The sequence below is a fragment of the Lissotriton helveticus genome, chromosome 2_1 (genome assembly GCF_964261635.1).
Source record: "Lissotriton helveticus chromosome 2_1, aLisHel1.1, whole genome shotgun sequence".
Lineage (NCBI taxonomy): Eukaryota > Metazoa > Chordata > Amphibia > Caudata > Salamandridae > Lissotriton > Lissotriton helveticus.
In genome coordinates, this window is record NC_136059.1 from 1,677,711,452 (window position 1) to 1,677,736,924 (window position 25,473).

Sequence of the window (25,473 nt, forward strand, 5' to 3'; positions counted from 1 at the left end):
CATCTTTCTCGGATCTCTCCTCTTGACCTTGTCCCTTATTTGGTAACATCGGGTAGCATTTATCTACTGCTAGTTTCTTTTTTTTTTTTTTTTTTTTTTTTTAAATTATTTAAGTCCTCATATGCCGTAAGGATATTCTCAAAGTCAGTGTTTCCAACCACCCTCTGCAAGAATGCAGAGGGGTCCCTTTTTAGACTCTGACGATCCTTATAGGTGCACTTTCTGCAGATACCCAAGTGCGTCCATAGCAAAACTGCACTATACCGGCTCAATTCAGTTCTACCGAGTATCGAGGCCCAAGAACTGATCTTAGGGTAACTCCGTCTGCAAAAAGGCATAATCATTGGACAAGGTTATTTACATCCTATCCAACCAATTAATACATAGGTTCCAGAAATGCTTCCTTCTTTTCCATACAACCTTATCTAAATTAAGTGTATGTCTGATTGCCCTAATCCAATCAATATACAAAGGTGATTTATCACTCACCCAAAGTTTACATATTTCTCTGCGAGCAAGAATTATTAAATAAAGAGACAGTTTGTTGGTATCTTGAGAGAGTTCATCATAATTACCAAATAATCCAAAGAAAACTAGTAATATACTGACCTGTATATCAAAATTAAAAAGTGATTTCATTCCTTCTTCAATCTCGGCCCAAAAAATCTTTAAATTAGGACAGGTTAAAAACATATGGAGATCGTCCGCCTTCTCCAACTTACACTTTGGACAGCATGGAATAGAGCCTTTAGAAAACTTAGCCAATCTAGCCGGAGACCAATAGACTCTATGAAGGGAAAAGAGATGGTTTCGCTTTAAATTGGCCGGTGAGACTGTCAGATATAGTAAGTCAAAAGATACTTGCCATATAGTCTGCAAGTCGACATCTAGGTCATGATTTTTCCAAAGATGCTCCGGTAGGCTAAACTCCCCATCCTCTGCTTCTAAGATTGTCCAATAAAGTACTGCTAGTTTCTTGCTCCGAAGTATTTGTTCGTTTTCCTGCTCTTCCTCGTTATCCCTGTATGCAACGGCAGCTTGCACCATTGACATACCTCTTTTATTCTTTTTTGCTAATTTTATTTCTTTCTGTTTGGCTTCTTTGCGCCATAAGCGGAAAGAGTCAAACATCGCCGGACGGGCTTTTCTCTTGAATAATTTGACCTCTAGGTTATCTAATATTTCTGAGTCGAAACTACCATATTGGGGCCATTTTAAAACACCATCCTTGCGGGTGTATTTTATCCACACTTCATTATATGTGATAGGACCTACGCCGTGCTTTACATAGAGCTCATATGTTGGAGTTCCAATCGGAGGAACCGGACAGGAATCCTCTAATCGGGAGTCCTTACTATAACCAAGACAAAACAAGTTTCCAAGTCTGCTAAAACCAGGCATCTTTGCTCACTAGTCTAGCTTCAAACTTCAAAGGATTATCTGTCACGATATTTCTCGTGAATACACAAGTCCTTCGGCTTTGGGTCTTGCAAGTACCAAATCAAAGCGTATCTCAAGGATACCAAAAACTAAGGACAAACTAAGGACTGGGAGACGCTCCACTTATACTTAACTGAAGTATTTGAAGATTGGTGACGTCGCTAGAAGACTCGTCTATCGTTTCGCTCTACCAAGGATCACTGGGTCCAAAACAAGGCGATAGTCAGGGCAGCAGTCCTTCGTAGCCGTCGCGACGCGGGGAACCTCGCAGCAAAGACCTTCGGAACCACGTCGACATACAGGGGTCACTGAAGTGGCTGACCGTCCTCTGGAATTTTCACACGAAGCTCCTCACGAACATCTGGCTTGGACCGTCGCCGCTTGATACCGCCCCACGTTGGGCGCCAACTGAGGTGCAGGGTTTTTAAGAACCCGGTGGTGTCAGGGGATAACACCCTAAGACCTCTGAGTTCCCCCTTGTTTCGGACCACAGAAACACGGAGTCTTCTAGTCGCAGTCAGAGATCAAGTTTTATTGATAGCTACCAAGTAACAGGTGTCCTAGAAGCACGACAAGCACGGGTCATGTGTTCTCAGGAGACTGTTCGTCTTTACAGAACCAGCCTTCTCCTTATATACAAAAATAATAGCTGCAAGCAAGAATTCTTGAGTTTATGATATGGCTATATACACATTTCTACAATAATACAAACGAGCGAAGTCATGTAGGCAAGCCCGTATTTTAGATGTCCAATTCGTGATAGATTACCTAGCCAGGCCCGGAATTCCCATCAGATATCGGTGAAGCCCCAATAAAAGAAGGCACCTCCTAGTCATAAAACTGGCCATAAACAGGGAGCGTGGACAGGTGTGTATGTGTGTAGAAAACATGATCTGTATGTGGTGAATGGTTTGTGGTATGTTGTGCATTGATGCTATCGTGTTTGGCCACTGGGCGAGGAGCTGCCTAAACAGGTTTGGCTGGAGGCAAGGGAGTCAGTTGGGACAGGTCAGGGGGAAGTCAGGGAAGGTGGACGTGTCCTTTTAGATCAAGCTCGACCTTTAATTGCCTTATCATGAGGGCAAGACACAAGATGGATACCGTTTACAAAATGGAGTCTGGGGGGTCGGGACGGAAACTACGATTTCAGGGGTGTTAGCATGCCTCGATCATGACGCAAATGCATAGGAATGATGTCCTAATCATTATCGGTTCGTCAACACCAAATTCGTCATGGTACGTTGATGTTTCGGGACACGGGTATTGGACCTCGATACCGGGACAATGGTAGGGTCCAGAATTTCAGAACCACAGTTCCTCAGCGTTTTTGGTGCTTGGAGTACAGCACACTTCTCTAAGAAATTGTCTGCTAGGCTTTTGCCTTCACTTGATAATTCATATCCTAAAAACAGGACAGTCAGATGGGCAATTCGTGACTTTTTAAAGTTGAATTTGTAACCCTCTGCTGCGAACCCAAGTATTAAGGTGTTCACTCTTTTCAAGTGAGTATCCAAGTCATCATCTGTCAAATAGATGTCATCGACGTAAGATAATGCTTCATCATCATACATTTGTAGTAACTCTGTTACTCTTGCTGAGAATAATCCTGGGCTATTCTTGAACCCCTGTGGGAGTCGACAGAAATTTTGCTGCGAGCCCATTATTGAGAAAGCGGTCAAATACCTGCTTTCAGGTGCAATGTTTTGACAAAAGAATCCATTAGAGATGTCTAATGTTGTTTTGTATTTTTTGCGCACGATGTTATTCATTAGTGCTGCACTGTGTGAATTTTGTACTGCAAATGTCTTGCAACATGAGTTAAGGTGTCTGTAGTCCAAAACTAGACGATATGAATCGTCTGGCTTGGAGACAGGAAACAAAGGATTGTTCATTTGTGAGGTGCATGTTTCAATCACCCCCTGGTATTCAAGTTGATCTAAGATCTCCCTGACCTGTTTTTTAGCTTCTTGCTTAATTGGGTACTGCCTTTGTGCAGTTGGTTGACATTTTATTTGGATTTTGTGAGGAGGAGAGTCCTCATCCCATCCTACATGATTTTTATATAATGCAGGAGCTTGGGCTACTGCCCACTTTCTTGCAAGTGTATATTTTTTATGAATTGGAATGTGATTTGAGAAGGCAGGCATAATCATTTCTTCGCCATGAGGGCACTCCCTGACAAACTCTGGCGGCCAGTCCTTTTCAGCTAAAAGGATGTCATAGCCTTTGGAAAGGTTATCCCAAAATAGACCCCTTACTTTCCTAGTCTTATCTCCCTCTATACGTAATGTTATCTCGTATATTTTATGAGGTTTGCTAACTCTGCTGTCTGCAGTTTCCACTTGAATGTATTCATTCGTGTCCACTGTCTCCAGATGATTCATCAGGATCTTGCGAGCTCTGGTCACTTCTGCTGCGCTGTCTAGCACTGTCTGGGCCCACTCTCCGTTTTTCAGGTGTGTCCTCCGTATCCTCGGCATGTTTGATTATTTTAATGCTGGCTACCTTCTTTCTTGGAAATTGCAATTTTTTACTTTGATGAGCAGGTTCCTTGTCTTTGGACTTGACGTGCTCTTCCCTGTGTTCTGACCGTCCTTTTCTTTCCGATTTCTGCGAGGAAGTCTGAAAAGATCAAGAGGGCATTGTATCAATATCTTGATATCTATCAGGTTTCTTTAGATTATCCCTATTTCTAAGGTTGTATCTTTTCTCAGAGGGCTCCCTCTGGGGAGACTTGTGTCCTTGGTCCGGAGATCTTTCTCTCCGCCAAGGAGACCTTCCTCTGGACTGGAATCTTTTTTCTTTGGGAGTGGATTGTTTATTTCCATCCCAGCTCTTTTTTGGAGTGTTTAGATTATTTTTAATAAATATATTTTCAGGATTTTCAGTTAGTTGGGGTTTTACTGGTTTCCCACCCAAACTATCTCTTCCTAGTTCTTCATAGGATTTTTCTATGATTCTGGCAAGTACAAATGGTTGTTCTGCTGTATCTGTTTCTTTCAATTTCTGGAGGAATGTTATATCCTTCGTTGCCAATTGAACCAACTCTCTATATGCCTGTGTTAATTCTTTTATTTTAACTAAGAGTTCTTCACTTGACATGTTTTTCAATGTCTGGATGTGGTGTGTAGCTGGCTAGAACCGGCCACGTTGCTCCTGGTCTACCTAGTGGACCGAGCCTGGTAATGTGATTATTATGTTTTAGGGCACCTTTAAACCAGAGCAGGTGCTCTTGGTATTTTAATGGGATTTCCACCTCCTCAAAAGGGGTGTATTCATCCGGAGGTTCCTCTATTTTGTAATAGTGGAATTTGTGTGTGACAGCGTTTGCTGCTGGAAAGTTTATCCATGAATAGAATACCTCTGTCTGACGATATTCATGTGCCTCAATTACGAATATGACTGTACCACCTCTCAATGTTAGTCCATTTTCTAGAAGTTTAAGAGTTATAGTTTTTCTTATGTTGACCGGAATGAGTATTGCATTCGGGTCATTCTGTAGGAGACTTGTCATCCTCTAGGAGTCGAGCTGCTATTCTTGCTGCCTCCCTTTCGTTTTCACTTTCTGACATTTTTACTGACAAAGGTTTTTGTTGCAGATCAAGTTTCAAGGAAACCAAGATTAGGTGCACAATATTTTTGGAACACTGTATCCTTCAACGTTGACTAAACCAAAAACTATACATAGAAATCTCTTCCTACTAAGTTCCGGCGGATTTTTAACCTTTTACCCACTCCAGACTTCTTTTGGAGTATTTACAGGAAAAAGGGTCTGTGTGAAAAAGCACGACTGAGTTACTCTAACGTCTTACGTTAGATTTATCGCCTTACCCTACGTTGGGCGCCATGTAGTGTAGTTTCTATATTCCCAATAGGCTCTGCGCATTGGAATAATATATTCAGTAGTGTAGACGTAGGACTGAGGTTATCTAGGTCTCTACTGACTATATTAGACTTAAGGTTTGCCAGCTAGCTCAGAGGTCACTAGAAACTTTCTCGAATAAACGAGGAGGAGTTTAACCTCCCTGGATAGACAAGAAGAGATTAGCTTCTGACAACTATAAAACATGACAACTTTGCTCTCCCTGAATAAGAGTGTATCTCTAGAGTCGTGTGAAAACAATAGACCGTTATTTCACTCAGTCAAATGTGCGTACTTAATTTCACCAGAATGCAGAGAAAAGAGAGACGGGCATTTTCAATAAAAGGTGTTATTTATTGAGCAGTCTTCTTCCTCATACAAGAGAAATGAATTGCCACGATTGTAATACTCATGGTAAAGTAAAGTGCGTACAGTAAAAGCAGGATTATAAAATAATACTGTAAAAGCATTGATATGGTTTCTTAGCCATATGATACTTTAAAATAGATAAAATATATACATACATATATACATTGACTAATCACACTCAACTGGTGCTTCTAAATACGCCTACCCCGGTGTACCTGACCTAAGCCTAATACGTAGGAAGGAGTAAGTAAGTAGCAGTTTAAGTTAAGTTTGTTTTGCCAAGAATCTGACTCAAGAATTCTCTGTAAGGGTTTAGTCAGTTCCGTACCTGGGTAATAGAAAGCAGGAGGTCTTGTATCTCTTTCTTAGGACTCGATATCCCAGTAACCCGCGAAGGTATCTGGAAACACCGGAGCTGGATTTCTCGGCAGGACAAAAGACAGTGTCTTTCTCAGCGCGTCAAGGAGGAGGGGCAGCGTCCGTGGGCTCTCGCATCAGCTGGGCTCTCGGGCAAGTAGATAGCTGCTTTGCTCCAGAATCACCACCGTGTGTTTGCTTAAGGCAACGTTGGTATATTTATACCTGAAAGGTGCCTGGGTTTGACGTAAGGTTGGACATAAGACGTCAATAAAGATGTCACTAAGAACTGGCCGTTCTTACAGTGCTTTACAGGAGTTCTAGGACGAAATCAAAACAAAAGCAAGGGGGATTTCCCAGGTTGCTGGAGGCTTGGTTTTGTTTACAGAACTCGGTGTGCTTCCTGGGGGGCCGGAGAAGTAGCCTTGCTTAATGTGACAGCATGTGCTACGACTGAATTATGGATATGATTATTATGCTGTTGTATGGATATTATTGATTATAACTGGACAAGGGCATAAAATAGAAATATAGATTCAGGTTCCTAGATAAAACACTACAGATCCACCCGGACACTCTACCTTTGGTCGCTTGCATCACTTCTTTTGCAGATCTCCATTGAAAGCATCGACGAAACGCGACACGAAAAGACACCTATGCACCCGGCTTCCCTGGGTGAGGTAACTTGAGTACTCCGGTGCTCCCGTGGGTATTGACTCTCCAAGTGTCCGAGGTTAAAGGGGTTTTGTCGTAGTCCATCCGGAAGTGCCCGTAATCAGTAACTTTGTAACTTCTTCGATATCCATTATAAGTCAATGGTATCTCGCGACTGTGTTTAGACACTGCACGCGTCTCCCGTGGGTCTCCTACTGCCTAACCATAGGTTCTTATACTGTAGGAAAGTAGGGTCCGCTTCCTATTGTCACCCCCACTTTTTGCTTTTGCTTTACTGGTTTTCGACTTAAATGTGGCTGTGGGCCTGCTAATCAGACCCACAGCCCAGATGCACTCTTTCTAAATTCAAACCATGTACTCTAGGTACATACACAATTGGGAATTGATTCACCTTGTCAGCCCCTGTAGAAGTGTACCCTAGGTACTCAGGGCATAGGTGTAACCAAGGCCTACCAGGGGCTGCAGCATGTATTATGCCACCCCTGGCTGGCCACTCAAATAAGCACAACTGGTTGATCACTCAGCTGGGGCAAGGTCGTGTAATCACCCCTTGCTTAGGTATAGTATTCCTATACCTACTTACCTATAGACACATAGAAACCTATAAGTCACTCCTATGGCAGGCCGTAACAATCCTGGAGGCAGAGTGCTTGGTTATGTGTGAGATGGTGCTCTAGCATGAGCTGAGCCTGTCTGCAGCTTTCGGAACCATGTCCGTATAGCTGTTCTATGATATCGCCATACCATATACTCTTAAGTGCATTATAATCCTCGCGGTTAAATGCTAGCTTTGGTTTGGCTTTATCTAAACATGTTGTGTAAGGTGTCATACGTTTTGGAATACTACCCCATCGCCAATTCTGGCGACAGGGGTAGCATTCCACCCTTCTAGAGGGAGAAGACATGTTGTTGCTGACTATCCCGGTTAAAGTTAACCAGAGCCCCAGCGTCACAAAATGGACGCTGCTGCCACAGACACAAGTCTGACCTCCTGCTGCTGGGAGTCCTTCCAGTCAGAGGTTTGGACAATAGGTTTCCTGCCTGGAGAGGTGCGAGCACCACCCCAGACAGGACTTTGTGTATTGGGACGGGGAGGGCTGAATAGATTGAGACACTGCCTGAGGCACACTAGGTGCTTCATGCATACCCCGGTTCAAACCGGTTGCTGGGGCACTCCAGCCCCAGCTCTGGCACGAAACTGGACAAAGGAAAGGGGGTGTAACCACCCCCCTTCCTGGTCCCACCCATAGGAGGGACCTAGGAACTAATCCAGCCCCTTTTAGCTGTATAAAGGTAGGAGCTGTGTCCTTGGACTTTAGATTAGATCCTGAACTGAAACTTGACACGAAACTCTTCTGCTGAAGCTGAAGACTGAAGAATCTCCCTTGTGGCCATGGAGTGACCACCCTGGGCAACCAGGCACCATCCAGCAAATCAACAGCTTGCTTTGTCGACGTTCCCGCCGGAACCCGAGCACAGAGCCTGACAAGACCCAGACTTCCAGACCTCTCTGACCCTCTCTTCACGACTGCAGCATAGCTGAGATCCGTGGAGGCGACGAGACACGTGGGACCGGACATCTTGAAAAGCCTGCAACTTGCTACCTGCACAGCTCCTGAGGTATCCTCGACGCTATGCACTGGGGATTGAGAAACCCCGAATCCGAGCTCCACCTGCACCGAAGATCAGCCCTCCACACTCCACGAGTTCTGCGTGGGGCCCTTCTGCTTGTGTTCTGCTCGACGCGTTGTCCGGTTGCTGGCCCGTTGGCTAGTAGCCTCTGTGACGACAATCCTTTTGAACCAACTCGCTGGTCTGGTTGCTCCAGACTGGCCCCAGCCTCCCTGCAAAGGTGAGGCCCCTCAGACCTTGCTGGTCTGCATCAGAAGCCTTCTTTGAATCCTTTGTGGGTTGCTTTTGCCAAGGCTTGTTGAGTCCAATCCGGCAGTCAACTCCTCCATCTGCGAGAACCTTCGTGGGACAGCTCGTCTCCAGCACCTGGTTGTTCTCGATGCCTCCTGGTCCGCGTGGCTGAAGAGACAAGCTTCACGACAGCACCTGATAGCTCCTCTACGTCGTCTGGTTCCTTCCTGGTTCCACCCGGTCACTGGCTAGTGACCCAGGCTCTGTCCCCTCTGCTATCGGGTCCTCTTCATCCTCGATCCACCCGGACATCTTCCTCCTGGTCGCCTGCAGCATCTTTCTTCATAGGCTCCATAGGCTTCAACGGCGAAACCCGACACATGTTCACACCTATGCACCCGCTTCCTGTGGGTGAGGTAACACGAGTACTTAGGTGCTCCCAAAGGGTATTGACTATCCAAGTGTCTAGGTTGTTAGTAGTTTCCTCCTAGCTAGACCGGAAGTGTCCTGAATCCTTCTTTTTCTAACTTCTAAGTTCCCATTGACTTAACATTGACTCTCGCGTGTGTGTAAAGACACTGCACGCGCCGCCTGTGGGCCTGCTACTCCTACCCTAAGGTTCAGATAGTGTAGGCCCAGCGATTCTCTAGGCCCTAGGCCTTTCCTTTTCTCGTGACGTGGTACTTATACCACTTTCTTAGTATATGGTTTGCTTCGCCACAAGGGCCTAACTGTATTTTGTGCAATTAACGTATTCTAACTAAGTATCTTGTTATGCGCTTTTGCCTCTGATCTCATAAAGAGTTTAGGGGAGTGTGTTAGTAAATAAATACATATATATTTTATATATATCCTGTGTGGTGTCCTTTCATTTGATATTCAAGGGGTTACACATGGTAAAACAGCTGGCTTTACACGCCCTCAAGAGACTTTTAGCCTAAGACTGTTCTGTCCACGCTACCACTAGGATAGCTGGTCTATATGGTTGACTTACAACCATCACCATAAGGGTTGTTTGGAGTGGTACAAGGTGTTCACTGGAATAATGAACATCATATACCAGGCCAACTTCTCACATATACCACTTAGTATTGGTTTGTGAGGCCCCTAGGGCAAAACTGTATTTGTGCAACTTATCGTATGCTAATTGAGTAACTTGTGATGTACTTCGGTCTCTGACCTAATAAAGAGTCCAGAGGGGTTGTGTTAGACATAAATACATATATATTTGATATATACCTTGTGTGGTGTCCTTTCATTTGGTATTCAAGGGATTACAATTGGTAAAACAGCTTGCTTCACATGCTCTCTGAGGTCTTAGCCTAAGACTGCTGGTCCATGCTACCACTAGGATAGCTTGTCTATAAGGTTAACTTTACAACCACCATCAATAAGAGTCGTTTAGACTGGTGCAAGGTGCCCACTAGAATAGTGGACATCATATGCCAGGGTAACTTGTCACACCTTGGTTAGATCTGTTCGCCAAAGAAGAAAACACGCAATGTCATCAGTTCTGCGCGTTAGAATTTCCAAGGCGGCACTCGCTCGGCGACGCTTTTCGTCGCGGGTGGAGCTGCGGTCTGTTGTACGCCTTTCTTCCTTTACCACTTCTGCCCTGAGGGATGAAGAAGATCAGGCGTGACCAGGCCCAAGTCATTCTGGTTGCTCCGGACTGGGCTCGAAGAGTTTGGTATCCCGAGCTACTCAGTATGAGCATCGATCTCTCGATCTGTCTGCCTCTTCGGGAGGATCTTCTGTCGCAGCAGCAGGGGACTGTCTTCCACCCAAACCTGTCCAACCTCCATGCGTGGAGATTGAGCGGCGGCAGTTGACACCTTTCGATCTTCTTCCCGAAGTCTGTCGTCATTCTGGCAACCAGGCATCCCTCCACCAAAACGGTGTACGCCTGAAGGTGGAACAGATTTGTGGCATGGTGCACAGCTAAGACTGTGGATCACCTTTCTGCTCGCTTTCTGAGGTTCTTGTGTTCCTTCTCTTTGGCCCAGCAGAGCTCTGCTCTGGGCACTATCTGTGGAGAAGTGTGGTTCAATGGTTACAGCGGCAGACCCTGATGCAGAGGTCTGGCTCGGACCAGGGTTCAATTCCCGCCTCGGCGGGTCTTGGGCTCAATTTCCCCGGACCTGATAATTCTTGCCTCGGTGCCTATTCTAATCATGGGTCCCACTCTGCAACTCTGGGCAATAGCTTGCTTAATCTCCACAACTGCCCCAACAGCGCTAGGATGCCTGGCCTCACCTTGGGGTGCCCAGGAGTGGGCACTTCACAGGGAAAGGCCAGGAAGGGTTCCACAGCCGTATGTGTACAGCGCCTTGAGACCCCTTCGGGGGTGATACGTGCGCTATATAAGCACTACATTTACATTTTTACAAAGGTTATCTTTTGGCCATCTCCGCCTTTCTACGGCTTCCAGATCAGCCTTCTCTTTTTAAGTCCCCGGTTGTTAACCGTTATCTTAATGGCATTACGCATACGTTTCCACCAGTACCCTTCATAATGCCTCAGTGGGACTTGAATCTGGTCTTGACTTTTCTGATATGCGCCCCCCTTTGAGCCCCTTCATAACTGTCCCTTACGTATTCTTACTTTCAAGACAGCTTTCCTGGTAGCTATCACCTCTGCCAGAAGAGTGAGTGAGCACCAGGCTCTTTCTCCCACACCTCCTTTCCTTGCTGTTCATCCGACAAGGTGGTTCTGAGGACCCTTCCTTCAAAGGTTGTCACGTCCTTCCACATCGGGCAGACCATCACTTTGCCCACCTTTTTTCCGCTTACTTCAAGGGAAGAGGAGAGGCTCCACCGTCTGGACCCAAAACGTGCTCTCGCATTCTATCTGCAGCGTACACAGCAGTTCCGGGTGGATGATCAGCTCTTTGTTGGCTACGTAGGCGCCAAAAGAGGTCGGGCGGTGCACAAACGGACCATCTCCTGGTGGGTCGTTCTGTGCATCAAAGCATGTTACTCCTTGGCTAAGGAGCCACCTGTGGGGCTACGTGCCTATTCGACCAGGGCGATTGCAGCCACTACTGCCTTGGGACGCGGTGTTCCCTTGCAGGCTATTTGTCAGGCAGCTACGTGGGTCTCGTTGCACACGTTTACCAAGCACTACTGCCTTGACAGTCCGGTCCGGAGAGACAACTTCTTTGGCCGTTCTGTGCTCTGTGACTTTCTGGTGTAATCTTGTTCGCAGACCCACCACCGGGTTTGGTATTGCTGGGGTATCTATTCTAAGGTAAGTAATCTATCACTAACATGTCTATTTCAGATGCACAAGTTACTACTTGTGTAACGATATATCTGTGAGAGACATTAGTTAGTGGTAGATTCCTTACTGACCCACCGATCCTCCCCGTTCTGCGAACTGATTACTAGGGTTAAGGTCATCCCCTTTTAGGGCCCTAGTTTTATTCACCAGTTGTCAGTATCTTGCATGGCTCTGCGTTTCGGCGCCGAATAGGTGTGTACAGAACTGACTTCAGCGCGCATGGGTGGCTCCTAAGTACACTCCACGATGTCATCTCATCTCATAAAACTGAAAGAATAAATAGAGCGCTTTGAGGTCTTACACAGGGCATAACTGCGCTGTGCAAATGCTGGTAACCTAGAGGCCTTACACTTTGTTGTCCAGTGGTCTCAGTTGAGAGTTTTATCTCTGAGAGTCCTGGCGTTTTAGCTAACAGCAGTTTGGCTTCAGCAAATCTACTATGATGCAGGCATTTTCAGAGCTTGAGGCAAAATTACATTTGACCATTTGCCATAGTATTTTCCATACTACAGCATTTTCAGGCCATTTGTTGCCGTTTTGCTGCCATTCCTGTGTGATAGTGCTGTCAAGAAGCCTCCGCAAAAACAACAGTTTATGGACAGAATGCACAACAATGTCATACATTCACCCCAGTACAGAAATCCGGGCATAAATCCATCATTTTTTTTTGCACTCCACACCACCCCAGTTCAGACATGGCCATATGCAAATCAGCCTTGACCCTGTGCCTCATGGGAACAGTCCAGCCCAAACTGCCAAGCCATGTCTTTCCTGGACCAGAATCAAGGATCCTAGGATCGGTTTCTGGCTATCAGCCGTCTTCAGCCAGGATAGCTTGACTCCAGTGGTGTGGAGAATCCTCCTGCACAGCCTTAATGTAGATTCGGCCCATTAAACCCTGATAGTTGCTGTGTATTTCTATACCAGCTCTAGTCAAGGAGGCCATTTTCGTTGCCTGACCACGGCCCATGGTATCTATACTGCTTTCACATGATAATACAAAATAAACATATATGGCAGTGAGAATTTCAATTGATTGAGATGTATCTCCAGAGGAAACACCTTCCCCCAATACTGATGTGGTTGCCAGGTCTGCCATTGTTCTGCTTGTTCGCTGGATCAGGCTTCATGGTATTATATGTGGTCCTGAAAGGTGGGGGTGCATGCACTGGCCTTGTGGTAGTTTTTCCCAAAAGAAAGTTTCCCATCAAAGGGCGTTGAATGAGTTCAGTGATTGTGGGCCAGATTTACAGCTTACAAATCTTCACTTTACAAAACCCTGCTAAAGTTGTTTTGCTGTTGTGAATACTAGTTGTCAGCTGACACCTCAGGGATAAACCGGTTGTCAAAGATGCTAAATCCCAACCGCCAAAAATTTTAGTGATGGGCGGGGGGGGGGGGGCCCGGCTCCTAAAAAATGTTGCCAGGGGGTGCTGTGCCTAAAAAAGTTTGAAGATCTCTGCCTTAGAATTTCCCCAGGCGTCAGACTGGATCCGGAAAGTTTTGCGTAACAGTACCCCTGCGCGTCGGTAGGCGTCGTCTGCTGCTCCGCGTCCCTCGTTGGCGCCGGGATGACGTCGTCGGAGTACTTAGACGCCGCCCTCGCGCGCTGACGTCTGTTCTTCTTTTTTCCACGACAGAAAGCGCAGATCAGGAAAAAGCAGTTCTCCTTAGTCACTTTTTGACTAACTTTTTCGATCTTTTTGATCCTTTTTCGAGTCGTAAGACTATCGGTGCCGGTAGGGATGCCTGGGTTCAAGCCCAGTGCCGATTGCAACCGACTGATGTCGGTTACCAACCCCCATCCGACTGATGTCGGTTACCGACCCCCATCGCCGTTGCCTGTATTGCCTTGGGGCCGACCCTGACGACAAGTCGTGCCCCGACTGCCGGGCCTTGACGTCGAAGGCTAGGTGGGAGCAGTCCCGCAAGCCCCTTGAGCTCCGGCAGTCGCCCCTGTGCCGTTCACGGTCCAGGTCGAGTAGGAGGTTGAAGGACCGGTCGCTGGGCCACAGTCATCAAAGCTCGGCAAGTCAACACCATTCGTTGGGCTCCAAGTCCTCAGGTAAGAGGCACAAGAAGTCAAAGAGACAACATCGCTCTTCCGACTCCCACCAACGCGGCCGGGGGGTTCGGATGACACCGCTCATGCGGCTCCACTAGGGCCGCAGGCGCTGCCGCCAGCTTCATACCCGCCGGTTCCTGGGCTGAACGCGACGCCGGAGGAGATCGGTGCCTTCCTCATGGCCATGAGGTCGCTCTATGCTCCGTCTGGTCCCGCTGTGGCGCCTTTGGGCCCGCGGCCCCGACTGGGAGCCCAAGCGGGCCGGGTGCTTCGGCGCCGTCGACGACTCCGGTCCTGACGCCGCAGTGTCCCTCCGGATCCGGGTCGCCGCTGGTCGACCTTACGACCCTGGCACTGACCCCCAGGGAGTCGCCCCCGACGCCGGGACGTCGTCCCCGGTCCCTCCCTCGGTTCGGATCTGGCGTCTGACCGGCGTTGCTCAACGCCGCTTTCGACGCCGAGAGAAGAGCAATTCTTCTATGATTCGGCCCCATCCTTTGAACCGGACTATCAGGAGATGGGAGGCAAGGGGGATTGGGAGGGGTCTTAGGACCCTCTGGCACGAGAGTGCAAGTCGTTTCAGAACTGGGCAGTGGATCTAGGGGAGGCTAGTGGTTTGGACACTTTGCCCGACACTGGCTTTGTCTTCTCTCCTACCGTGGCTACGGATGAGGGGGCTGCTTACAGCGTGGTGCTGACGAGGGGAGCCAAGGCCTTGGGTCTTGAGCTCCCTGTCGCGGCCGTGAGGACTAACCTCCTCACCGAGGTCCTTAAACTGCAGGCAAGCTCTTTGGAGTTTCTACTGCCATTTAATGAGACCCTTACTGACGTTCTGTTGGGCACTTGGTCCAGGCCCGCTGCAGGTGCCCCTGTAGATCGGAACGTGGCCAGGCACAACCGCCTGGTCCTGGGCGACCCTAGCTTCCTGTCCACTCACCCCACCCCGAGAGCCTGGTTATCCAGGCCTCCAACTCCCAGACCTGCACCACCTGATTGGGAATCCAAAAGGTATGAGCAGTTAGGTAAGAAACTGTTCTCCTCACTTAGTCTGGGGTTGCGGTCGGTTAACACCGCTTGCCTTTTGGGCCGTTATACCCACTCTCTGTGGGACATGGTCGCGGACGTGCTGCCAGCTTGCCCGGAGGAGGCCCGGGTCAAACTCGTTCAAGCCCTTGCGGAAGGGCGATATTCAGCACGGTATTCTATCCGATGTGGGCTGGATACCACGGACTGGCTGGGCAGGGCGATTTCCACGACGGTGGCGGTTCGCTGCCTCACCTGGCTGAGGTCCGCCAACTTTTCGGCTGATGTCCAGCATACCCTCATGGACATGCTGTTTGATGGCTGTCGCCTTTTTGGCGACAAGGCAGACAGTGCGCTTGAGCGATTCCAGGGCTACGGCCAAGTCCTTGTGCCTGTCGGGCCAGCGCTGTAGGAAGGTGGATATCGGACTATGGTTACCCCCGACTTTTTGCCTAGTGTTTTGCTGGTTTTTGACTTAGTTGGCCTGGGATCCTGCTATTCAGGACCCCAGGCTTCCTGCTCTCTCTGTTAAAATGGACTCCATGTACCTTAGGTACATATCTAATTGGATACTGGGCCACCTTATCAGTCCCTGTACAGTGTAGCTTACGTACCCAGGGCATAGGTGTACCCAGGGCCTACCAGGGGCTGCAGCATGTATTATGCCACCCCTGGCTGGCCATCCAAAGCTGACACAACTGGCTGTTAACGCAGCTGGGGCAAGGTGGTGTAATCACCCTTTGCTTTAGATATAGTATACCTATATCTAACCCCAAAATTGACACATATACTCCTATCAGTCACTCCTATGGCAGGCCTTATCAATCCGGAAGGCAGAGTGCTTTGAATTATGTGAGATGGTGCTCTAGCATGAGCTGAGCCTGTCTGCAGCTTGCGGAACCAGTTCCATGATAACGCTATACCATATACTCTTAAGTGCATTATCAACCTCGCGGTTAATGCTAACTTTGGTATAGCATTATCAAAACATGTCGAGTAAGGTGTCATACGAATTGGAATACTACCCCCTCGCCAGTTCAGGCGACGGGGTAGCATTCCACCCTTTTAGAGGGACACGTCATGTGTGTAACTGTGAACCCCGGTTAAAGTTAACTCGAGCCTCAGCATCACAAAATGGATGCTGCCACCACAGACACAAGTCTGACCTCCTGCTGCTGGGAGTCCTTCCAGCGAAGGAGGCCTGGACAAAGGGTTTCCTGCCTTGGGAGGTGCTAGCACCACCCCAGACAAAATTTTGTGTATTAGGTAGGACAGGCCTGAAAGGAATGAGACATGCCTAGGGCACACAAGGTGCCCTGTGCATACACCGGTTCAAACCAGTTGCTGGGGCACTCCAGCCCCAGCGCGAAACCGGACAAAGGATAGGGGGTTTAACCTCCCCCCTTCCTGGTCCCACCAATGGGAAGGACCTTGTCACAGTACAGCCCCCTTTAGGAGAATAAAGGTAGGAGCTGGTCCCATTCCAAATTAGATTATCCTGAATTGAAACTCTACAAGAAGAAACTCTGGACTTCGATGTTCTGCTCCACAGAAGACTGAAGAATCTCCCTTGTGGGCAAGGAATGTCCACCCTGCAACTGCAGGCACCATCAAGCGTCCTAGCGGTTCACTTTGTCGTCCTTCCTGCCGGAACCAGACTTCAGAGCCCGACGAGATCCGGACTTCCAGACCTCTCTGACCTCAACCTACATCTGCAGCACAGCTGAGATCCGTGGGTGCGACGAGACACGTGGGACCGGCCATCTTGAAGAAACTGCACTTTGATTCCAGCACGACTTCAGAAGCATCCTCGAGTAAGTGCTTTGGGGGCTGAGAAGCCCCAGCCCAGAGCAACTCCTGCACCGAAGACCAGCTCTCCAGCATCCACGAGATCTGCGTGGGGCCCTTTTGCTTGGTTGCTGCTCGACGCGTTGTCTGGTCACTTGCCGGCTGGCTAGTGGCCTCCTAGACGACGATCCTTGAAATCTACACTGCTGGTCTGGTTGCTCCAGACTTGGCCCTTGCTCCCTTCCAAAAGAGGAGCACCCCGGACCCTCCTGGTCCACTCCAGACGCCGTTTCCACTCACCGCGTGGGTTGCCTTAGCCAAGGCCTGTTGACTCCAAATCCGGATCCGACACCGCCGACAGCGAAAGCCTGCGTGGGACAGCTCGTGCCTCCATCCTGGTCGTCGAAGACACCTCCTGGTCCACGTGGCTGCAGAAACAAGCGTCCACCCTTCACCTGATCATGACGACAGCATCTGGTTCCCTCCTGGTTCTACTCCGGTTACTGGCTAGGGACTTTGAACACTGTCCCCTCTGCTTTCAGGTCCTCTTCTTCCTCGATCCACCCGTGGATCGCACCGGACATCTTCCACTTGGTCGCCTGCAGCATCTTTCTTCAAGGCTCCATAGACTTCTTCGCAGAAACCCGACACACTTTGACACCTATGCACCCGCAGCCCGTGGGTGAGGTAACAAGAGCATTTCGGTGCTCAAGCGTAGATTAACTCTCCTAGTGTCCAGATTTCCATTCGTTTTAGTCCTAGATAGTAAATACTGTCTGTACTTACCTTTTTCGTAAACTGTACTGTCCATTGACTTTGTTTCGCATCTCGCGTGTGAGTTCACACTCTGCACACGCGTCCCGTGGGCCTCCTGTTACTTACCTAAGGTTAGGATAGTGTAGTCCCAGCGATCCTACAGCCTCTGGACCGCTCCATTCCTTCTATCGATTTCCTTATACCATTTACTTAGTATATGGTTTGTCGTGCCCCTAGGGCACCATTGTAATTTTGTGCAACTTATCGTATTTTTCCTAAGAGATTGTCATGTGCTTAGCCCTCTGACCTCATAAAGAGTTCAGAGGTGTTTGTTATTAATAAATGTATTGTTTATTTTCATAACAACCTGTGTGGTGTCCTTTCATCTGGTATTCAAGGGGTTATATGTGGTAAAACAGCTGGCTTCACATGCCAAAAGAGTTTAGCCTAAGACTGCTTTGTCCATGCTACCATTAGGATAGCTGGTCTATAAGGTTGACTTACAACCAATCACCATAAGGGTTGTTTGAACTGATACAAGGTATTCACTAGAACTAGTGAGCATCATATATCAGGCCAACTTCTCACAAGCGCCAGCAAACTTCTGCCTTTCGCTCCTTTCTTGGTCAAGGAAGGGGCACCCCCTCACGTCCTGCCAGCCACGGGCCGCAGACTAACATCCAACGCGGCGGTGGACGTGGTAACCGCCGTGGCGGTGCCAGGGGACAGCGGTGAGGCCAGTCCACATCCACCCCCGCAGCATCCGCCTCAAAGCCTTCCTAGTCCGAGCTTTCAGGCCCATTCGACGCCAGTGGGGGGCAGGGTTTGCCATCACCTCATCCACTGGCGCTCTATCACATCGGACAAGTGGTTGCTGCAAATCGTTCGAAGGGGCTACTCCCGCCCCTTCGAGGCGACCCCTCCAGCCATGCCACCGCAGTACCACCGCTTGTCGGGGGATCACTTGCAACTTCTGCAATAGGAAGTTATGGCCCTCTTGGCCAAGGGGGCCGTTGAGTGCGTTCCTGGGCCAGAAGTAGGGTGTGGTTGTTACTCCTACTACTTTCTGGTTCCCAAGAAGGGCAAAGGGGGTCTACACCCTATCTTGGACCTGCGGAACGTCAACGGCTTCCTCCGGAAAGAGAAGTTCAAGATGATGACTTTGGCTCAGGTCTTAGCTGCCCTAGACCCAGAAGACTGGATGGTAGCGTTGGACTTGCAGGACGCATATTTTCCCATCCCCGTCCTGCCGGCCCACCAGCGCTACCTGTGGTTCACGGTAGGCCGCGAGCACTTTCAGTTTACCGTGCTCCCCTTCGGCCTTACCAGCGCCCCTCGGGTGTTCACGAATGTGATGGCGGTGGTCGCAGCCCATCTGCGCAGATTAGGGATGTCAGTCTTACCCTATCTCGACGACTGGTTGTTGAAGGCGGGCTCGCCCCAGACAGTCGCCAGCCACCTCCAGACTACGGCGGACCTCCTGCACATGCTGGGGTTCTGCATCAATATACCGAAGTCACACCTCTGTCCCTCTCAGAAGCTCCTCTTCAACGGAGCGGTTCTGGACTCGGCACAGTTTCGGGTTTATCCTCCCGAACAGCGTGTTCGGGATATTCAGGCTCTGATTCCGATCTTTCGGCCTTTATCCCGAGTCTCGTCAGATTGACGCTGCGGCTCCTGGGGCTGATGGCCTCCTGCATCCTTCTGGTGCATCACGCCAGGTGGCGGATGCGGGCTCTGCAGTGGGACCTGAAGTTTCAGTGGTCCCAGCATCAGGGCAACCTGTCCGACCACGTCCTGATCTCGGAGGGCACTGCGAGGCAGCTGCAGTGGTGGCTCACGGACCGCGATTGGGTCAACGGCAGATCCCTCTCCTTACCCAACCGGAGCACTTAGTAGTGACGGATGCGTCCCTCCTGGGCTGGGGGGGCCACATAGGAGAGGCGGAGATCAGAGGCCTCTGGTCTCCGGCGGAGTCCCGGCTCCATATCAATCTTCTGGAGCTACGGGCGATCAGACTTGCACTGAAGGCATTCCTTCCCTCTGTCCGGGGATGTGTAGTGCAGGTGTTCACGGACAACACCACCGCCATGTGGTTCTGCAATAAACAGGGCTGGGTGGGGTCGTGGACCCTTTGTCAGGAGGCTCTGCGCCTCTGGCAATGGCTGGAACACCAGGGCGTCACTCTGATGGTTCAACACCGGACAGGTTCCCTGAACGCCAGGGCGGACAAACTCAGCCGCCGGTGCATGATGGACAACGAATGGCGTCTAAACTTGGAGGTGGCGTAAGGCCTCTTTCAGCGATGGGTAGAGCCTTGGTTAGATCTATTCGCCACCGAAGAGAACTCTCAATGTCACCAGTTCTAAGCGTTGGAATTTCCTAGGCGGCACTTGCTCGGAGACGCTTTTCTTCGCGAGTGGAGCTGCGGTCTGTTGTACGCCTTTCCGCCTATACCACTTCTGCCCAGAGTGCTGAAGAAGATCAGGCGCAACCGGGCCCAATTCATCCTTGTGGCTCCCGACTGGGCACGAAGATAATGGTATCCCGAGCTACTCAGCATGTCAGTCGATCCCCCGATTTGTCTGCCTCTTCAGGAGGACCTTCTGTCGCAGCAGCAGGGGACGGTCCTCCACCCGAACCTGTCCAGTCTCCACCTCCATGCGTGGAGATTGAGTGGCGACAGTGGAGGCCATTTAACTTGCCTCCTGAGGTCTGTGATGTGATTCTGGCAGCCAGGCTTCCCTCCACAAAATCGATATACGCCTGCAAGTGGAACAAATTTGTGGCATGGTGCACAGCAAAGGCTGTGGATTCCCTTTCTGCCCCCCTTTCAGAGGTTCTCCTCTTCCTTCTTTCTCTTGTCCAGCAGTGCTCTGCTCTCGGCACTATCAAGGGCTACCTCTCTGTCATTTCAGCCTTTTAAAGGCTACCTGACCAGCCTTCTCTTTTCAAGTCCCCTGTTGTAAATAGATTCTTGAAGGGCATCACTCACATGTTTCCTCCTGTTCCTTTCGTGATGCCTCAGTGGGACATGAACCTTGTTCTTATTTATTTGGTGTGCGCTCCTTTCGAGCCACTTCACAATTGCCCTCTTCGTCTTCTCACTCATAAGACTGCCTTCCTGGTTGCCATCACCTCTGCCAGGGGAGTGAGTGAGTGAGCTCCAGGCTCTTTCTTCCAAACCTCCTTTCCTTTCTGTCCATCCGGACAAAGTTGTCTTGAGAACGCGTCCCTCTTTCCTGCCCAAGGTAGTCACAGCCTTCCACATCGGGCAGTCCATCACCTTGCCCACCTTCTTTCCACCTCTGCATCCCTCGAAAGAGGAAGAAAGGCTCCACCGCCTGGACCCAAAACGTGCACTCTCATTCTATCTGGACCGCACATGCCAGTTCCGGGTGGACGACCAGCTCTTTGTTGGTTACGTGGGTGCTAAGAAGGGACGGGCGGTGCACAAACGGACCATCTCTTGGTGAGTCATGTTGTGCATCAAGATATGCTACTCTTTGGCTAAAAAGGCTCCTCCGGTTGGTCTGAGGGCCCATTCCACTCTGGCCATGGCAGCTACTACTGCCCTGGCTCGGGGAGTCCCCTTGCAGGACGTCTGTCAGGCAGCTACGTGGACCTCGCTGCACACGTTCGCTAGACACTACTGCCTGGACAGCCAAGTCCGGACAGATTGCTTTTTCTGCCGTTCTGTTCTCCAAGACTTTCTGGTGTGATCATTGGTTCTCAAACCCACCACCGTGGTTGGTATTGCTGGGGTATCTATTCTAAGGTAAGAAATCTAACACTAACCTGTTTCTTTCAGAAGCACAAGTTACTTCCCTTTGGTAACGATATATCTGTAAGAAACAGTAGTTAGTGTTAGATTCCTTACCACCCCACCCATCCTCCCCGTTCTGCGAACCGATATCTAGAGTTAAGGTTCTTCCCTTTGAGGGCCCTAGTTTCATGGCGCCAGTGTTGGTTTTTATCATGGCTCTACGTTTCTGGCACCGAAAAGCTGTGTATAAGAACTGACGTCAGCGCGCGAGGGTGGCGTCTAAGTACTCCGACGTCATCCCGATGACGGATGCGAAGCCGCAGACGACGCCTACCGACGGGCAGGGGTACTGCTACGCAAAACTTCCCGGATCCAGTCTGACACCTGGGGATATTCTAAGGTAAGGGATCTAACACTAACTACTGTTTGTTACTGATATATCGTTACGGAAGGTAAGTAACTTGTGCGTACTTATTATAATTTGAAGTTGGTGGACAAATTGTAAATGAAAGTTATAACTATTACATTAAAATTGTTTTAAGTTGCTTTTCATTTCTTGTTATAAAAATATGTTCATGGTTTCCTTGATTTTATTGATGACTTATAATTGCTTTATCCTTAAAAAAATAGCAACTTGAAATGGATTTGTTCGAAATTGAAAAAGGTATCGAAAGTGTCTTGCCTGATCTACAACAGGAAGTGAAGTCTAGAAAAGAATTCATGGAATGGCTTCATTCATGCAGTGAAACTACTTATGATGCTACTAAGCTTAATGCAGTACTACAAGAGGAAAATAAGCGGCTTGTGCAGTTTATTCTACTTCAAAATGAAAAACTAAAGGTATACTAAACTTATTTGTACACTCGAGCAATACTTGCATTTAAAATATGTTCCATGTATACTTGGCTGACCTTATTTCTAAAATGAAACCTTGATCTGTGGAACAGTGAGTTATACTTTTGATAGTTTTTTGTGTTGTGTTATTTAACGCAGACAGGCCCTGGGACGGTGAGACATGGAGAAGTAAGTATTGCATATGTGCAAGCAAAAACTAAACGAAATAGGATACATTTATGCTAGACTGAAATTATGAGATTGAATTATAGAAACTGTATAATAGTTATATAATATAACACAATAAGTAAAGTGAGATCCTGTTTGGGCTTATTGAAGTAGTGTACTTAGTCCTTGTGGGTAATTACTCTTAAGAATTTAGAAGACATTGTTCTATATAAACATGCATCTTGATCATATGGCATTCATCAGAATGATTTGTGCATCAGGGACATCATTACTGAAAAATCTAACATGCCACTTAAACATGTTTGCAGATTGTTTGACCAAATTGTAAATGTACCTGACCATCTCAAAATAATCCTTACCCAAATGCATCAAAATTCTCACACATAACTTATTTGGTGTAAACTCCCCTAAAAAGAGGTTGGTGTTCTTGAGGTGACTGAGCACCAAAGATATTGCAGTTAGTGTTAAAGTCACATGTTGCATTTTGTTAGACCTGTGCTATATACATCTCTTAGCTCACTCCAGTTCCATGGCTTTCTGTTTAAGAAAAGTGTTAAATTTACCCAAGACCCAACCTATTAATACACATGTGGGAGCATTCTGGGTCTGCTATGCCTGCCTGTTGATTCTTGTTTCCTCATTTATGTTCCCAGTGGTAATAGGGGAACATTATTTTTTAACTGTTCCTAGCAAATTGTCAAAAAAAGAACCTCTATTGATGAGAGGTGCCATAAATGTTGCCCTGATGCCAGCTCAAATGTTAATTAATGTCTCTTTTATCAGGCCCTTGTTAATGTGAGTGTTAGACCTGGCACCATTGGCGTGGGTCTCCCTTCCATTTTTTCTGTTACCTCATGTATTTGTGCTGGTATTAGATGCTTTGGGCATTGTGCCACTGCTATCCAGTGCCACAGTGCAAGTGCTCCTTATTGTAAATTGATATATTAATCAATGGTTCCATGTTTGGCTATTTGGTTTACTTGTCAAACACTAGTCTAGTGCATTGAGTGTGCTCAGGGCGTGTAAATCCAAAAACTGCTGGTGGGCCAGCAGCACTGGTAGTGCCACCCACAGAAGCAGCCTTGTAAAATGTGTCTAAGGTCTGCATTGCAGAGCCTGCGTGCAGTCTGGTACTGTCATGCTGACTGGGCAAGTGCACCCACTTGCCAGTCCCTAAACCTTCCCTTTTCTTCATATCAGTCACCCCTATGGTAGGCCCAAGGGCAGGGTGCATTGTAAGGTTAAGGTAGGACAAACCCTGGTGTGGGTGGCCTGTCCTAATAGTGAATTACAGCCATTTTCGTTTTTCACTATTGCAAGGCTACATGTTCTCCATAGGCCAGAATGGGCTGTTAGAGTTATTACATTTTACAATCCTAACTGTCTCAGAGAACATGGTAGAAATTCGAGTTTAGTATGCCTGGACTCAGAATACTAAAATACATCTTTTAGTGAAGGTTATTTTAATATTCTGTGTTTGCAAATACCACTTTTAGAAAGTAGGTATTTGCTTGTCTAACCATTCAAACCTGCCTCTGCTAGTTTGTGTATTCCTATGTCTGGTTTTGTGAGTGACAGGGCTGGGGAATTCCAGGAGACAGGCTGAGTCACCCGCTGGTGAATAGAGATCTGCATCTAGATGGGAGGAAGGAGTGCACCTGAACCTTGAATAGGGCTATGCCTGCCTTCCACAATGCTGGCTCCACCTCCTGGGGAGCGGCTGATGTCTCTGCCCTGCACACTGAAAGAAGAGAAGGAGTCCTGTAAACAAAGTGCTCCAGGACTGTACTTGCCTTCCACAATGCTTGGTTGCGGCCGGCCACAGGGACCCCTGTGGATAAGAATTTTGCCAGGCGTCACCGTCCGGCGCATGGTGACCCTGCCTTCCTCACCACTCATCCGACGCCTGAGAGTCTGGTCATCCTAACCTCGACGTCGCAGAGTGCCTTTCCCAAGGCTCCGCCGGAGAAGGACTCTAAGAAGCTGGAACAATTCGGTAAGCAGTTGTTCTCTTCGGCCAGCTTGGGACTGCCGTCGGTGAACACCGCCTGCTTATTAGGCCGCTATTCCCACACTGTGTGGGATACCGTGGCTCAGGTGTTACCTCAGTGTCCAGAGGAAGTTCAGGCTGTTCTCTCCCAAGCGGTGGCTGAGGGTAAGGATGCAGCTAAGTTTGCCATTCGGTGTGGTTTGGACACTGCTGAGTCATTGGGCAGGGAGAGTTCTACGACTGTGGTGCTGCGTCACCACACCTGGCTGCCTTCTACTGGGTTCTCACCCGATGTCCAGAGCTAGCTCATGGACATGTCCTTTGATGGCACTCGCCTGTTTGGTGATAAGGCCGACAGTGCACTGGAGCGTTTTAAGGACTCACGGGCCAATTCCTTGGGTATGTCTGCAAAGAGCCCAGCCACTCCTGGTTTTCATTCCTTTTGTGGCTATGGCAGGGGCGCCCAGGCACGTTCCTTCAGAAAAGCCTGGGCAGATACAGCCTCAGCGCGGATGCTGCTTCCGCATTAGTGGGTCTGGGAATCAGGGTGGGGGGTCAGTCCACCTCCACCCACACTGGTTCTACCTCCAAACCCTCCTAATCCGAGCTTTGTGGAGCACCCCACGCCGGTGGGTGACAGGATCCGCCACCACCTCCCCCACTGGCGCGATATCACATCGGACAAGTGGGTGTTACAGATCATCCGCGGGGGTTACGCACTTCCCTTTCAGTCATTCCGTCCAGCCATGCCTCCTCGGTGCCACCGCATGTCGGGGGATCACTTGGTGCTTCTCCGGCAGGAAGTCACGGCCCTCTTGGCCAAGGGGGCCATCGGGTGCATTACCATGCCGGAAGTAGTGAGTAATTGTTATTTCCACTACTTTCTGGTCCCCAAGAAGGACAAGGGGTGTCTGCGCCCCATCTTGGTCCTTCGGAACGTCAATCGCTTCCTCCGGAAGGAGAAATTCAAAATGCTGACTCTAGCTCAGGTCCTGGCTGCCCTCGACCCTGTAGACTGGATGGTAGCATTGGACTTGCAGGACGCATATTTTCACATCCCCGTGCTGCCGGCCCACCGGCGTTACCTGTGGTTCACTGAAGGCCAGGCGCATTTTCAGTTTGCCGTGCTCCCCTTCGGCCTTTCCAGTGCCCCTTGGGTGTTCACGAACGTGATGGCGGTGGTCACAGCTCATCTTCCCCTACCTAGACGACTG

General features: G+C 48.8%; 1 protein-coding gene across 1 annotated transcript in view; it reads left to right on the forward strand.

The window, feature by feature from the left end:
* The window catches only part of LOC144818836 (uncharacterized), a 1,999,126-nt gene that overhangs the window by 1,721,650 nt on the left and 252,003 nt on the right, over nt 1–25,473 (forward strand). Inside the window, 1 exon segment of the mRNA XM_078676624.1 lies at nt 21,877–22,086. Within this exon segment, the coding sequence (XP_078532750.1) occupies nt 21,877–22,086 (210 nt within the window).